Source organism: Scyliorhinus torazame, chromosome 27 (genome assembly GCF_047496885.1).
Source record: "Scyliorhinus torazame isolate Kashiwa2021f chromosome 27, sScyTor2.1, whole genome shotgun sequence".
Lineage (NCBI taxonomy): Eukaryota > Metazoa > Chordata > Chondrichthyes > Carcharhiniformes > Scyliorhinidae > Scyliorhinus > Scyliorhinus torazame.
In genome coordinates this window covers 4,216,197-4,232,521 of record NC_092733.1, presented here as the reverse complement: position 1 = coordinate 4,232,521, position 16,325 = coordinate 4,216,197, and the positions used below count along the sequence as shown (strand labels likewise).

General features: G+C 54.7%; 1 protein-coding gene across 1 annotated transcript in view; it reads right to left on the bottom strand.

The window, feature by feature from the left end:
* LOC140403138 (vascular cell adhesion protein 1-like) overlaps positions 1–16,325 on the bottom strand; it is a 320,011-nt gene that overhangs the window by 93,897 nt on the left and 209,789 nt on the right. The window contains exon 3 of the mRNA XM_072490802.1: positions 1,300–1,614. Within this exon, the coding sequence (XP_072346903.1) occupies positions 1,300–1,614 (315 nt within the window). The remainder of the gene's footprint in view (positions 1–1,299; positions 1,615–16,325) is intronic.

The following is a 16,325-nucleotide window of genomic DNA, read 5'->3' as shown; positions in this document are numbered from 1 at the left end:
ACTGTATATCACACATTTCAATATTTTACCTGGTGTTTGGGTCTTGAGAAGGTTTCCCTTATTAGTCTTCCACTTGGGAATTTTCACAAGAGGTTCACAATGAGTGCAGTCATATATTTTCAATATTATTATTTTCCCCGGAATTAAATTTAGTGAGGAAAGACGATGCAAGGTTTTCAGATTGGTTGTGTTTTTGCTGCTGACTGTACTTGTTCCCAGTCTTTAACTGGGAGATTTTGAGTGTTGGAATTATTCATCTTTTTTTTCTGTTTGTCACATACGTGTGGTAGTACCAGGTATTGCGGGACCTGAGAGGCTGATGACCATTGGTTAGACCCAGGAGTCTACCATTGGCTGTATTACGTAGCTCCGCCCTGAAGGCAGGGTATAAGAGATGGTGCTGTCCCAGCAGCCTTCACTTTCTGTACCGAAGCTGCTGGGGAAGAGTTCTAGCAGATTAAAGCCTCAGTTATGAATCACTTTGTCTTGAGTGTAATTGATTGCGCATCAATACTCATTGTTATGCTTAGAACATCCTCTCATCTCATTTCTGTTTGTGAAAACTTGCTGTGTACAAAGTGATGGCCACATTTGGTTATATAACAGATTTACCACATTTCAAAAGTTATTAAACAGCTGTGAAGAGCGTTGAGATGTGCTGGGGATGTGAAAGGTTCTAAACAAATGCAAGTTCTGTATTTCATTCTTACACCAGCTCAACCAAAATCAATTAATTACATGGATAACCCCCCCCAGAATGTTAACAGATTGATACCACCACATCTTTTACCTCAGCTTGTCTATTAACTAATCCTTAACTGCTAGCTTTCACCTAATTTACTCGATCTTGAGGCTAGGAAAATTAAAAATTCATCAGAGAGAGTCTCTGGTCTGAAACACATCGCACATTACAAGGGGGTCGGGTATAGGTTCCTGCCTTTTTAAGTTAATGCATTAATACCACATTGTTTCCATAGCAAACTTGTGGAGATTCTCTATCTTCTTAATGCCAAGGAATTAATTTCTAGTTTAACACAAAAACAAAATATGGCAGAGGCCAGAATCTGAAATGAAAATTGAAAATGTTGTAAATATTCAGCAACTAAGGCAGAATCTGTGGAGGGGAAAACAGAATTAATATTCCAGGTCTGCAACTCTACTGATGAGCTGAGTATTTCCAACATTTTTGACTTTTAATTTATATCTTACTTCTTTCAGAAAAGATTTGATAAAAGCTCCTCATCACTCTAAGCATACTGTAGAATATGATCCACAAAATGTTGTTCATGTGAAACTTACAGTGAGTTTGCAGAGTCACAGAGCAGTTTGCGATTGGTTTTGTGCTGTTAGAGCCCAGGTCCACTTCTGCCAAGCAGGTGTACTCCTGTCCATCATCTGACACACTGGCAGTGAAACTGAAGACATTCCTCAATCTTATATCTTTATCCGAGAAACCTTGTTCTCCTGTGGAATTAATCTGAAGAGTCTGATTCCCTCTCAGCCATGTGAGGATGAGTTTATTGTTTGGATAGACCCTCGGACCAATGCACTCCAGACTATACGTTCTGTTAACTTCCAGCACTTCCGGAGGTGAAGTAATGTTTATCTCTCGATCTGTTAACGAGGATCATAGTTAATAATAATAATCTTTATGCACAAGTAGGCTCACATTAACACTGCAATGAAGTTACTGTGAAAAGTCCCTAGTCGGCACATTCCGGCGCCTGCTCGGATACACTGAGGGAGAATTCAGAATGTCCAATTCACCTAACAGCACGTCTTTCGGGACTTGTGGGAGGAAACCGGAGCACCCGGAGGAAACCCACGCAGACACGGGGAGAACGTGCAGACTCCGCACAGACAGTGACCCAAGCCGGAATCGAACCCGGGACCCTGGAGCTGTGAAACAGCAGTGCTAACCACTAACTTCACTGAAAGATTGTACCTAAGCACCATGGAATCTCTTCCCTTAAATATATCCACTCTTATTCTATGCTAAGTGTGCATCAAATAAAAGTTTTGTTTCAAGCACATTGGCACCTCACGGTTCCGGGGGCGTCATTCTCTGACCCCCCCCCAGCGGGTCGGAGAATGGCCGTTGGCCGCCGTGAATCCCGCCCCCGCTGGTTGCCGAAGTCTCCGGTACCGGATATACGGCGGGGGCGGGAATCGGGCCGCGCCTGTTGGCGGGCCCCCCCGCTGGATTCTCCGGCCCGAATGGGCCAAAGTCCCGCCGATAAATTGCCTGTCCCGCTGGCGTAAATTAGAGTACCTATTTACCGGCGGGACAAGGCGGCGTGGGTGGGCTCCGAGGTCCTGGGGGGGGCGCGGGACGATCTGACCCCGGGGGGTGCCCCCACAGTGGCCTGGCCTGCGATCAGGGCCCACCGATCCGCGGGCGGGCCTGTGCCGTGGGGGCACTCTTTCCCTTCCGCCTCCACAACGGTCTCCACCATGGCGGAGGCGGAAGAGACTCCCTCCACTGCGCATGCGCGGGAAACTGTCAGCGGCCGCCGACGTTCCCGCGCATGCGCTGTCCCGACATGTCATTTCCGCGCCAGCTGGCGGGGCAACAAAGGCCATTTCCGCCAGCTGGCGGGGCGGAAATCCCTCCGGCGCCGGCCTAGCCCCTCAATGTTGGGGCTCGGCCCCCAAAGATGCAGAGCATTCCGCACCTTTGGGGCGGCGCGATGCCCGTCTGATTGGCGCCGTTTTGGGCGCCAGTCGGTGGACATCGCGCCGTTTGGGGAGAATTTCGCCCATTATCTCTCATTAAGGATCAGCTCGCTAATTCAGTTTGAGATTTTTCACTCAGAATGGTTCTTAAACCTGGCCATCCAATTGTGACACTGAAATCACTACTTTCATCAATAAACATTAATAAAAATATATATCAAGGCAGTTTACAATACACATCTCCATTTTACAGAAAATCTACTTCCTAAATAACCTAGATTCTGTGTTGAGTCAAACTGAGACAACATCATTATGGATCAGTGTTAGTTTGACCTGGATTAGTGTCAGCTGCAAATTGAAACTTGATTTTGAAGAATATTGTTCAAACATTTTAAAATTCTGTCACTATCCCAGAAAACTATTGTATAGCAGAGTGTGGAATGGTGGAGAAACTTTGTTTGAAAATGACTCCTCCATTGCCTCATCCTTTGATTTCTATCACCTCCTTCAGCAACTTGATACCGGGTAATATTAAACCAATTCCAAATATTTCCTTCACTCTGTCGGATCCCTCTCACTCTGAACCATATGACAAGTTGTGATACCTAAGTGGCTATTTGATCTTTTCTTGGGCCTTGTGAAGGATTATGCTGGATGCTCGATCTCGATGCTCGGTGATTTCCAATTGTTTCCCCCCCCACCCTTTGATTTTCTCATTAATCTGGGAGTCTGATTATGTGGGAGTTTCGGGAAGAATTTCTTGTTACAGTCGGTGGTCAATCCACATTTTCCCTGAATGTGCTGTCATGTCTTCTGCAACTTTTTAACATTTATAAATAGGAAGCCAAATTGTTGAAATGGATTGATACAGGGAAACTTTGTTAATTTGAAAGATTTTAAGGTGACAAGGTGCACGTGTGTACTGATTTCTGCACCATGATAAATAACACCATTATAAACTACTGATTTTTCTCTCTTCTGTTTTTCCGGCACTCCTCTATTCGATCACGCTCCATCCCAGTTGAGATGAGGGACTCACTTTGTGTAATCCAATTTTATAATACATCACAAGTTATCCACACAGCAACTTTAAGCTGTGCTCAACCAAACATTTTCTGTACAACCTGATGTGACCATCAATTCACTCGGGACAAGAGTCAAAGTAAACCGTGGCTTTAATCAACTTAGAACAGTGCCTGCCTGCGACTGACACAATACTGAGCGCCGCCTACAGGTCGACTTCTCTTAAACCCCCCCACTCAAGGGGAGGAGCCATGGGCGGAACCCATACATGTCCCAACATGTTCCCCTATGAATGATGCCATACAGTGGCCCATAGGTGGAGCCCACAAGGGCAACAACATAGAGATGCAAATACAAAGACAAAGCATGGTACTGATACAGTGGTGGATTATTGGTATAATACATTCACCACATTCACTCCCTGTTAAAAAAATGAAGTCCGGCGGGGGTGACGGGTTCATACGTTCAGCCGGTCCGGCGCACGGATCGTGCGCTGTGCTTGCCTAAGTTCTGGCGTTGCTGCTGGCCCGGGTGTCGAGCTCATCCGTGCTGGCATTGGTAGTGGGGGCGCCGGTGCGGGCACAGACGTGGACTCCGGGAGCGTCTCTTCTGGAGCTTCATTCCTGTGGACCGGTGAAGGGGGGATGGCAGGCGGGAGGGAGTGCGGGAGCCATATAGGGGCGGGGTCTCTGGTCATGGTAGGTTGGGCGGGATAGGGTGGAGGGGCGGCGGTGGTGGTGGTGGTGGAACCGGCGGGCGCCAGCTCCCGGAGGGAGACGGTATCCTGTTGGCCAGCGGGGTGTTCGATAAGCGTACTGGGGGTTGGAGTGTAGGAGCTGGACTCTCTCTACCAGAGGATCGGCCATATGGCTCCTGACGTGTTTTCTGAGTAGGACGGGCCCCGGTGTCTTCAGCCAGGACGGAAGCGAGGCCCCTGAGGTGGACCTCCTGGGAAAACAAATAGGCGGTCATGAGGGATCTCGTTTGTGGCAGTGCAAAGTAGGGATCTAATAGAGTGGAGCGCATCGGGGAGGACCTCCTGCCAGTGAGAAACTGGGAGATTCCTGGACCGCAGGGCCAGTAGGACGGTCTTCCAGACCGTCGCGTTCTCCCTCTCCACCTGCCCGTTTCCCCTGGGGTTATCACTGGTAGTCCTGCTCGAGGCGATGCCCTTACTGAGCAGGTACTGTCGCAGTTCGTCGCTCATGAACGACGAGCCCCGGTCACTGTGGACATAATTGGGGAAACCAAACAGGATGAAGACACTATTTAGGGCTTTAATGGCGGTGGACGTGGTCATATCGGGGCAAGGGATTGCAAAGGGGAAACGGGAGAACTCATCAATAATATTGAGGAAATATATATTGCGGATATTGGAGGGGAGGGGCCCTTTGAAATTGATACTGAGGCACTCAAAGGGCCGGGATGCCTTTACCAGGTGGACCTTATCCGGTCGATAGAAGTGCGGTTTACACTCTGCACAGATCTGGCAGTCCCTGGTCATAGCCATGACCTCCTCGGTGGAGTAGGGCAGGTTGCGGGCCTTGATATAGTGGATAAGCCGGGTGACCCCCGATGGCAGAGGTCATCGTGGATAGCGCGTAGTCGGTCACCTTGCACGCTGGCGCGTGTGCCGCGGGGACAGGACACCTGGGGGCTCGTTGAGCTTCCCAGGACGATATACTATAACGTAGTTGTAGGTGGAGAGTTCGAGCCTCCACCTCAAGATCTTATCGTTCTTGATTTTGCCCCGCTGCGTATTGTTGAACATGAAGGCTACCAATCGTTGGTAGTGCCTCCAGTGCCGTACGGCTTCCACGATGGCTTGGGCTTCTTTTTCGACTGAGGAGTGTCGAATTTCGGAGGTGGTGAGGGTGCGCGAAAAAAACGCTACCGAACTGCCTGCTTGATTGAGGGTAGCGGCGAGAGCGACCTCTGATGCGTCGCTCTCCACCTGGAAGGGGACGGACCCGTCCACCGCGCGCATTGCGGCTTTGGCGATGTGCGCCTTGATGCAGCTGAAGGCCTGGCGGGCCTCAGTTGCCAGTGGGAAGATGGTGGCCTTGACTAGTGGGCGGGCTTTGTCCGCATAGTTGGAGACCCACTGGGCGTAATATGAGAAGAACCCGAGGCACCTCTTCAGGGCCTTGGGGCAGTGAGGGAGGGGGAGTTGCAGGAGAGGGCGCATACGGTCAGGGTCGGATCCGAGGACCCCGTTCTCCACGGCGTAGCCGAGGATGGCTACTCTGGTCGTGCGGAAAACGCATTTCTCCTTGTTGTAGGTGAGGTTGAGTTTTTGGGCGGTTTGGAGAAATCGGTGGAGATTGGCGTCATGGTCCTGCTGATCATGGCCGCAGATGGTGACATTGTCCAAGTACGGAAATGTGGCCCGCAGCCCGTACTGGTCCACCATTCGGTCCATTGTTCTTTGGAACACCGAAACCCCGTTCGTGACGCCAAAGGGGACCCGGAGGAAATGGAAAAGGCGGCCGTCTGCCTCAAAAGCCGTGTAGTGGCGGTCCTCCGGGCGGATTGGGAGCTGGTGGCATGCAGACTTCAGATCCACCGTGGAGAACACGCGGTAGTGTGCGAGCTGGTTTACCATGTCTGCATTCCGGGGAAGGGGGTACACATCGAGGTGCGTGTACCGGTTTATGGTTTGGCTGGAATCAACAACCATCCGGAACTTTTCCCCGGTCTTGATGACCACCACCTGAGCTCTCCAGGGGCTATTGCTGCCTCGATGACTCCCTCCTGCAAGAGTCGCTGGACCTCGGACCTGATAAAAGTCCTGTCCTGGATGCTATACCGCCTGCTCCTGGTGGCGACTGGTTTGCAGTCGGTGGTGAGGTTCGCGAAGAGTGAGGGAGGGTCGACTTTTAGGGTCGCGAGGCTGCATATGGTGAGTGGGGGCAGGGGCCCCCCGAACTTCAGGGTTAGGCTCCTGAGGTTGCATTGGAAATCTAGTCCCAATAGGAGAGGAGCGCAGTGGTCTGGGAGCACATATAATTTAACATTTTTGTACTCGGCGCTCTGTATTGCTAGGGTTGCGGTAATGCACCTTTGGATTTGCACCGAGTGTGACCCAGAGGCGAGGGAGACGGTTTGGTGCGCCGGGAAAATTGGGAGTGAGCAGCGTCTTACCAAGTCCGGGTGAATGAAGCTCTCTGTGCTCCCGAAGTCGAAAAGGCAGAGTGTCTCGTACCCGTTTACCCGGACGGTCATCATGGAGCTCCGGAGGTGCTTGGGTCACGACTGGACCAGGGTGACCGCGCTGAGTTGCGGGTAGCTGGCGGCGTGGTCGGAGGTGCTGGGGCGGTTCCGCGATGACTGCCCATGTTGATCGTACGCGTCGAGCGGCGTAGCAGATGACGGCCAAGATGGCGGCCCCCGTTGGCAGAGCGTGGAAGGCGGCGAGGAAGATGGCGGCCCCCATGGATCGCACGTGGCCGGCCGCGTGGGGGAGGATGGCCAAGATGGCGGCACTCATGAGTCGCACGTGCTGTGAGGACTGGAAGATGGCTGCTCCCACAGAGAGCACGAGGCTGACGAGGGGGGCGGAGTCAGCAGACACGCTGCGGGGCCTGCGGGCCTGTGAGTGTGAGGATCGGGCCTGTAGGTTAGAGATCTTAGGCCTGGCCAGGCAGACTTTGGCAAAATGTCCTTTTCTCCGCAGCTGCTGCAGTTCGCGTTACGGGCCGGGCAGTGCTGCCGGGGGTGTTGGGACTGGCCGCAGGAATAGCAGGGTAGCCCCCCATGATGGGCGGGCGGCCACGCAGCACAGGCCTGGGGTAGTCTGTGGTGGGGGGTCCACGAGGGGGTCGCGTGGTCAGCCGGGAACGCGGTAACGCTCTGGAACGCTACTTCTAGAGAGGAGGCTAATTTACCGTCTCATCCAGGTCCAGGGCCCCCTTTTAGAGTAGGCGCTGTCGCACGTAGTTGGACCGGTCTCCCGCCATGTAGACATCTCGGATGGCGAGTTCCATATGCTGAGTGGCCGTAACGGCCTGGTAGTTGCAGTTGCGTGCGAGGGCTTTGAGGTCGCGTACGTAGTCATCTAGCGACTCCCCGGGACGCTGGCGGCGACTGGTGAGGATGTGTCGCGCGTAGAGGCGTTCGAGCTTCGCGAGGGCATCTGTATAGGAGGAGCCTTCGTCGAGTTGAACAGAGATTCGATGGCTCACCCGTGCGTGGAGGAGGCTCAGCTTCTGTTTGTCGGTGACGGAAGGCGGGGAGGCGGCTGCGAGATTGGCCTTGAAACATCGAAGCCAGTGCGAAAAAATTTATTTTGTCTCCACGGCCTGCGGATCGAGTTCCAGTCGGTCAGGTTTGAGGGCCGATTCCATAGTGGCGTTTAAGGTGATTAAATTGATGTGACCATCAATTCACTCGAGACAAGAGTAAAAGTAATCCGTGGCTTTAATCAACTTAGAAAAGTGCCTGCCTGCGACTGACACAATACTGAGAACCGCCTACAGGTCGACTGCTCTTTATACCCCCCCTCAAGGGGAGGAGCCATGGGCGGAACCCATACATGTCCCAACATGTTCCCCTATGAATGATGCCATACAATGGCCCATAGGTGGAGCCCACAAGAGCAACAACATAGAGATGCAAATACAAAGACAAAGCCTGGTACTGATACAGTGGTGGATTATTGGTATAATACATTTGTCATGATATTCAGATAACCATCATGGTGCAAACACACATACAGACTGATGGACAGATCAACGGACCAATCAACACACACGCAACATCACAGCCAATCACCAGTGAGAGCACACGCACTATAAAACAGGGAACACCACAGTTCCCGCTCATTCCAGCTGGAGACAGCTCAGGGCACAGAGCTCACAGCGCGCCACTCAGACATACACCATGTGCTGAGTGCCTCACTAAGACAATGTTAGGGCTAGGTCCACAGGTTAACGGGTAAAGAACGAACCACAGCCAGAAGTTTACAGATGTTGTTATCACGAGTAATAAAACAGAGTTGTACCATCTACAACCGTGTTGGTTTGTTTGTATAGCGGAACACCCAACACAACATAGTACCAGGATTGGAACCCAGCGACTGTGAGACCTACCTACACATCTCCAGAGATCCGCCATCCTGCGCCATGGACACCATCAGCCCGCCGCAGCCGCTCCAAATCGCTGGAAACCTCGGCGTCGACTGGAAGCTGTTTAAACAGCGCTTCCAGCTCTTCCTAGAAGCCACAGACAGGGAGAATGCATCGGACACCAGGAAGATGGCCCTCCTCCTCTCCACGGCGGGGCAACACGCCATCCACATCTACAACTCCCTGGCATTCGCGGACGGTGAGGACAAAACAAAGTACAAGACGGTCCTTCTCAAACTCGAGCAACACTTCAGCGTCGCGGTAAATGAGAGCTTCGAGAGGTACCTCTTCCAGCAGCGCCTGCAGGGTAAGGATGAGCCTTTTCAATCTTTCCTGACACACCTCCGTATCCTCGCGCAGTCCTGCGGCTATGAGGCCAGCTCCGACTCCATGATTCGGGACCAGATAGTTTTTGGGGTCACCTCGGACACCCTACGCCAGCAGCTCCTCAAGATTAAAAGCCTCACCCTAGCCACCGCCATCGAAGCCTGCGTCCTCCATGAAAACGTGACCAGCCGGTACTCCCAATTCCAGGCGGCCGAATCGGCACAGCAGGGGTCCCACGCGGCTGAATCGGCACAGCAGGGGTCCCACGCGGCTGAATCGGCACAGCAGGGGTCCCACGCGGCCGAATCGGCACAGCAGGGGGTCCCACGTGGCTGAATCGGCACAGCAGGGGTCCCACGCGGCTGAATCGGCACAGCAGGGGTCCCACGCAGCCAAATCGGCACAGCAGGGGTCCCACGCGGCCGAATCGGCACAGCAGGGGTCCCACGCGGCCGAATCGGCACAGCAGGGGTCCCACGCGGCCGGATCGGCACAGCAGGGGTCCCACGCGGCCGAATCGGCACAGCAGGGGTCCCACGTGGCCGAATCGGCACAGCAGGGGTCCCACGCGGCCGAAGCGGCACATCAGGGGTCCCACGCGGCCGAATCGGCACATCAGGGGTCCCACGCGGCCGAATCGGCACAGCAGGGGGTCCTACGAGGCCGAAGCGGCACATCAGGGGTCCCACGTGGCCGAATCGGCACAGCAGGGGTCCCACGCGGCCGAAGCGGCACATCAGGGGTCCCACGCGGCCGAATCGGCACAGCAGGGGGTCCCACGCGGCCGAATCGGCACAGCAGGGGGTCCTACGAGGCCGAGCGGGTCCAGGCGATCGTGTTCCTCCCGGCCCGCGGCCCGGACGAGGGCGGCCATTTTGTGCGCTTTCCGCGGCCTCCCGCGCTTGAACGCGCCAAGAGACGTCGATGCAGAGGGACGTGACGCGCAGGCGCGCTCTACGCAGGACCGAACTGCGCATGCGCGATAGCGCAACGAACGCCATGACGTCACGATGTGCGGCAACTGTGGATCCGCACATTTAAAGCGGCAATGTCCGGCAAAGAATCGACAATGCCTCCGCCGTGGCAGGATGGGCCACTACGCTGCCTGCTGTCGAGCAGCTCAACCTGCCAACGCTCCCCAATTCCGCCAGTCTCGCAGGGACGTGCGGACCATTCAGCCTCCGCACTCTGAGTCATACCCGGACGATATACAGACCGGTGATACAGACGACCGGGAAGCCTTCCGCGTTGCGGTCATCGACAGGAACCGGGTGTCCCCAAGTAGGACCCACCAGCCGATGCCAGTGAACAGCGTTAATCCGGGTGATGAATGGTGTGCCACCCTAATGGTCAACCGATCACCAATAACATTCCATTTAGACACTGGTGCCTCTGCCAATCTCCTCGCATGGTCAGCCTTCTACGCCTTGAAGGTCAGACCACCGATTCGGCCATCCCGTTGCAAGATGGTCGACTACAACGGAAATGTTACCCCGGCCATGGGGTCCTGCCAGCTCCAGGTTGCACACAATTCATACACAGCCACACTGTCCTTTGAGATAGTTGGCTCCTCGAAGGACTCTCTGTTAGGCGCACAGGCGTGCAAGATCCTCCACCTCGTTCAGTGGGTACACACTCAGTCTCCAGAAGGCACGTCCGATTTCCCGGATGCAGACATTAGGGCGCAGCTCCACTCACTCCTCGCCCACAACCAGGAGGTTTTCGAGGGCATGGGCACACTGCCCTACACTTACAGAATACGGCTCAAACCGGACGCCACCCCGGTCTTTCACGCACCTCGTAGAGTCCCAGCACCACTCAAGGACCGCCTCAAGCAGCAGCTGCAGGACCTGCAGGACCAAGGAGTGCTTTCCTGGGTCACGGGGCCAACGCCATGGGTCAGCTCCATGGTGTGCGTCAAAAAGCCCTCCGGCGAGCTCCGGATCTGCATCGATCCAAAAGATTTGAATCACAACATCATGAGGGAACACTACCCCATACCCAAACGGGAAGAGATCACGAGCGAAATGGCCCGGGCTAAAATTTTCACCAAGCTTGATGCCTCAAAGGGTTTTTGGCAGATTCAACTGGATCAGTCCAGCAGGAAGCTGTGCACCTTCAACACTCCCTTTGGCAGGTTCTGCTACAATAGGATGCATTCGGCATCATCTCGGCATCCGAGTTGTTTCACAGAATCATGGAACAGATGATGGAGGGCATCGAAGGGGTGCGTGTCTATGTTGACGACGTCATCATCTGGTCCACCACACCGCAGGAGCACATCAGTCGTCTCCAGCGTGTCTTTGCGCGGATACGAGAACACGGCCTGCGTCTCAACCGAGCCAAGTGTTCTTTCGGCCAAACTGAGCTAAAGTTTCTGGGGGACCACATATCCCGGTCAGGGGTGCGTCTGGATGCAGACAAGGTGGCAGCTATTACAGCCATGCCGCAGCCGGCAGACAAGAAGGCAGTGCTACGCTTTCTCGGGATGGTCAACTTCCTGGGGAAGTTCATTCCCAACCTTGCCTCCCACACAACGGCTCTTCGCCACCTAGTGAAGAAGACAACGGAATTCCAGTGGCTGCCCGGACACCAGAAGGAATGGGAAGAGCTCAAAATTAAGCTCACCACAACCCCGGCATTGGCGTTCTTCGACACCTCTCGAGATACGAAGATCTCGACTGATGCCAGCCAGTCCGGCATTGGGGCGGTACTCCTGCAACGGGACGACACCGCATCATGGGCCCTGGTCGCCTATGCCTCGTGGGCCATGACCCCCACAGAACAGCGCTATGCGCAGATTGAGAAGGAGTGCCTGGGTGTGTTAACCGGCGTAGATAAGTTCCACGACTACGTGTATGGTCTCCCTCAGTTCACCGTGGAAACCGACCATCGCCCCCTGGTCAGCATCATACAAAAGGACCTGAATGAGATGACCCCTCGCCTCCAACGCATTCTGCTCAAGCTCCGGAGGTACGACTTCCAACTGGTCTACATCCCGGGAAAGGACCTCATCATCGCGGATGCCCTGTCCAGGGCAGTGAGCACACCACCCGAATCGGAGGGGTTCGTTTGTCAGGTCGAAGCGCATGTGGCCTTCACATCGGCCAATCTGCCGGCTACTGATGCAAGTCTGGCCCGTATTCGCCGGGAGACTGCGGCTGACCCTCTTCTACAACGAGTGATGTGCCACATGACAGAAGGGTGGCTCAAAGGACAGTGCCCACAATTCTACAATGTCCGGGACGACTTGGCCGTCATTGACGGTGTCCTCATAAAGCTGGACCAGATTGTGATCCCACACAGCATGCACCGGCTTGTCCTCGAACAATTACACGAAGGACATCTCGGGGTTGAAAAGTGCAGGCGGAGGGCCCGAGAGGCTGTGTACTGGCCGGGCATCAGCGACGACATCGCTAACATGGTGCTCAACTGCCCCACCTGCCAGAGGTTTCAGCCGGCGCAACCCCCTGAGACGCTTCAGCCCCATGAGTTGGTGACGTCCCCCTGGGCGAAGGTGGGTGTGGACCTCTTTCATGCACTCGGCAGGGACTACGTCAAAATCATTGATTACTTTTCGAATTATCCAGAGGTCATACGCCTACACGATTTGACATCGTCCGTTGTCAACAGGGCATGCAAAGAGACCTTCGCTCGCCATGGCATTCCGCTTACTGTCATGTCGGACAATGGGCCCTGTTTTGCGAGCCAAGAATGGTCTTCTTTTGCTGCTTCGTATGGCTTCACGCACGTGACATCCAGCCCTCTGCATCCCAGTCAAATGGCAAGGCGGAAAAGGGCGTTCATATCGTCAAGCGGCTCCTCTGCAAGGCTGCTGATGCCGGATCGGATTTCTGCTTAGCCCTGCTGGCCTATCGCTCGGCCCCACTAGCCACTGGCCTCTCACCAGCCCAGCTGTTGATGGGTCGCGCCCTCAGGACCACTGTGCCGTCCATTCATGCTCCTACACCCGACCATGCTCCAGTACTGCAAAGGATGCGACAGCAGCGTGCTCAGCAGAAGGTGGCACATGACACTCGGGCAACTGATCTTCCTGCCTTGGCGCCTGGAGACAACGTCCGCATCCACCTACCGGAGGGTGGCTGGTCGGCAACTGCCGAGGTTCTCCGCCACGTGGCTCCCCGCTCGTTCCTGGTTTGCCTGCCTGATGGCTCCATTCGCCGGCGCAATCACCGGGCTCTTCGCCTGCTTCCGCGCTCACTACGTGATCATACGCCGGTGCCACGCCCTCCTGTTGTTCCTGATGTCGACTTTGTGGAGCTTCCTGCCACCATGCCCATTCCTCTGCTGCCTGTGGCCAGGCCCATTCCTCAGCCGGTGGATCCTGACCCACCCTTGAGGCGGTCAACCCGAATTCGTCGCCCACCTCCTAGGCTGGACCTATGAGCCTGTTTGAACATTGGACTCACTAAAGTATCATGCCACAATGTTAATGTTTCTCTTTTTGTCGTTACAGGAGTTTGTTTTCGATGTTTGATGATTGCATTTGTTTTGTTTATGGTACAACCTCGTTGCTATGTTGCACCTGACACCTTCCGCTGTATATAGTTTAGCCTCATGTACATGTTGTAGATATTGCACACACACATTCAGCTGCACTCAGTACACACCAATATTTATTACCACATCGGCACATATTCTTGTAAAAAGCGGGGATGTCATGATATTCAGATAAACATCATGGTGCAAACACACACACACTGATGGACAGATCAACGGACCAATCAACACACACGCAACATCACAGCCAATCACCAGTGAGAGCACACGCACTATAAAACAGGGAACACCACAGTTCCCGCTCATTCCAGCAGGAGATAGCTCAGAGCACAGAGCTCACAGCGCGCCACTCAGACATACACCATGTGCTGAGTGCCTCACTAAGATAGTGCTAGGGCTGGGTCCACAGGTTAGCTGGTGAAGCACGAACCACAGCCAGGAGTTAATAGTTATTATTGTACAGAATAATAAAACAGAGTTGTACCATCTACAACCGTGTTGGTTCGTCTGTATAGCGGAACACCCAACATGACAACATTCACCACACAACCCTAAGCATATCACCTCTCACTATTTCCTTTTGTATTGTAATAAGTCCACGGAGGCAGAAGTCCCTTCACCAGAATCCCTAATATTAACGAAACCAACAGCAGGACAACGTGTGCACGCAGCTTGCTGTCTGCACTGGGAGAGCAGAGGAAACAGCAGTACGACCGTGTACACGCAGCTTGCTGTCTGCACTGGGAGAGCAGGGGAAACAGCAGTACGACCGTGTGCATGCAGCTTGCTGTCTGCACTGGGAGAGCAGGGGAAACAGCAGTACGACCGTGTGCACGCAGCTTGCTGTCTGCACTGGGAGAGCAGGGGAAACAGCAGTACGACCGTGTGCATGCAGCTTGCTGTCTGCACTGGGAGAGCAGGGGAAACAGCAGGACAACGTGTGCACGCAGCTTGCTGTCTGCACTGGGGGAGCAGGGGAAACAGCAGTGCGACCGTGTACACGCAGCTTGCTGTCTGCACTGGGAGAGCAGGGGAAACAGCAGGACAACGTGTGCACGCAGCTTGCTGTCTGCACTGGGGGAGCAGGGGAAACAGCAGTACGACCGTGTGCACGCAGCTTGCTGTCTGCACTGGGAGAGCAGGGGAAACAGCAGTACGACCGTGTGCATGCAGCTTGCTGTCTGCACTGGGAGAGCAGGGGAAACAGCAGGACAACGTGTGCACGCAGCTTGCTGTCTGCACTGGGGGAGCAGGGGAAACAGCAGTACGACCGTGTGCACGCAGCTTGCTGTCTGCACTGGGAGAGCAGGGGAAACAGCAGGACAACGTGTGCACGCAGCTTGCTGTCTGCACTGGGGGAGCAGGGGAAACAGCAGTACGACCGTGTGCACGCAGCTTGCTGTCTGCACTGGGAGAGCAGGGGAAACAGCAGTACGACCGTGTGCACGCAGCTTGCTGTCTGCACTGGGGGAGCAGAGGAAACAGCAGTACGACCGTGTGCATGCAGCTTGCTGTCTGCACTGGGAGAGCAGGGGAAACAGCAGTACGACCGTGTGCACGCAGCTTGCTGTCTGCACTGGGAGAACAGGGGAAACAGCAGTGCGTCCGTGTGCACGCAGCTTGCTGTCTGCACTGGGAGAGCAGAGGAAACAGCAGTGCGACCGTGTGCACGCAGCTTGCTGTCTGCACTGGGAGAGCAGGGGAAACAGCAGTACGACCGTGTGCACGCAGCTTGCTGTCTGCACTGGGGGAGCAGAGGAAACAGCAGTACGACCGTGTGCATGCAGCTTGCTGTCTGCACTGGGAGAGCAGGGGAAACAGCAGTACGACCGTGTGCACGCAGCTTGCTGTCTGCACTGGGAGAACAGGGGAAACAGCAGTGCGTCCGTGTGCACGCAGCTTGCTGTCTGCACTGGGAGAGCAGAGGAAACAGCAGTGCGACCGTGTGCACGCAGCTTCCTGTCTGCACTGGGAGAGCAGGGGAAACAGCAGGACAACGTGTGCACACAGCTTGCTGTCTGCACTGGGAGAGCAGGGGAAACAGCAGTACGACCGTGTGCATGCAGCTTGCTGTCTGCACTGGGAGAGCAGGGGAAACAGCAGTGCGACCGTGTGCACGCAGCTTGCTGTCTGCACTGGGAGAGCAGGGGAAACAGCAGTACGACCGTGTGCACGCAGCTTGCTGTCTGCACTGGGAGAGCAGGGGAAACAGCAGTACGACCGTGTGCATGCAGCTTGCTGTCTGCACTGGGAGAGCAGGGGAAACAGCAGGACAACGTGTGCACGCAGCTTGCTGTCTGCACTGGGGGAGCAGAGGAAACAGCAGTACGACCGTGTGCACGCAGCTTGCTGTCTGCACTGGGAGAGCAGAGGAAACAGCAGTGCGGCCGTGTGCATGCAGCTTGCTGTCTGCACTGGGAGAGCAGGGGAAACAGCAGGACAACGTGTGCACGCAGCTTGCTGTCTGCACTGGGAGAGCAGAGGAAACAGCAGTACGACCGTGTACACGCAGCTTGCTGTCTGCACTGGGAGAGCAGGGGAAACAGCAGTACGACCGTGTGCACGCAGCTTGCTGTCTGCACTGGGAGAGCAGGGGAAACAGCAGGACAACGTGTGCACGCAGCTTGCTGTCTGCACTGGGAGAGCAGAGGA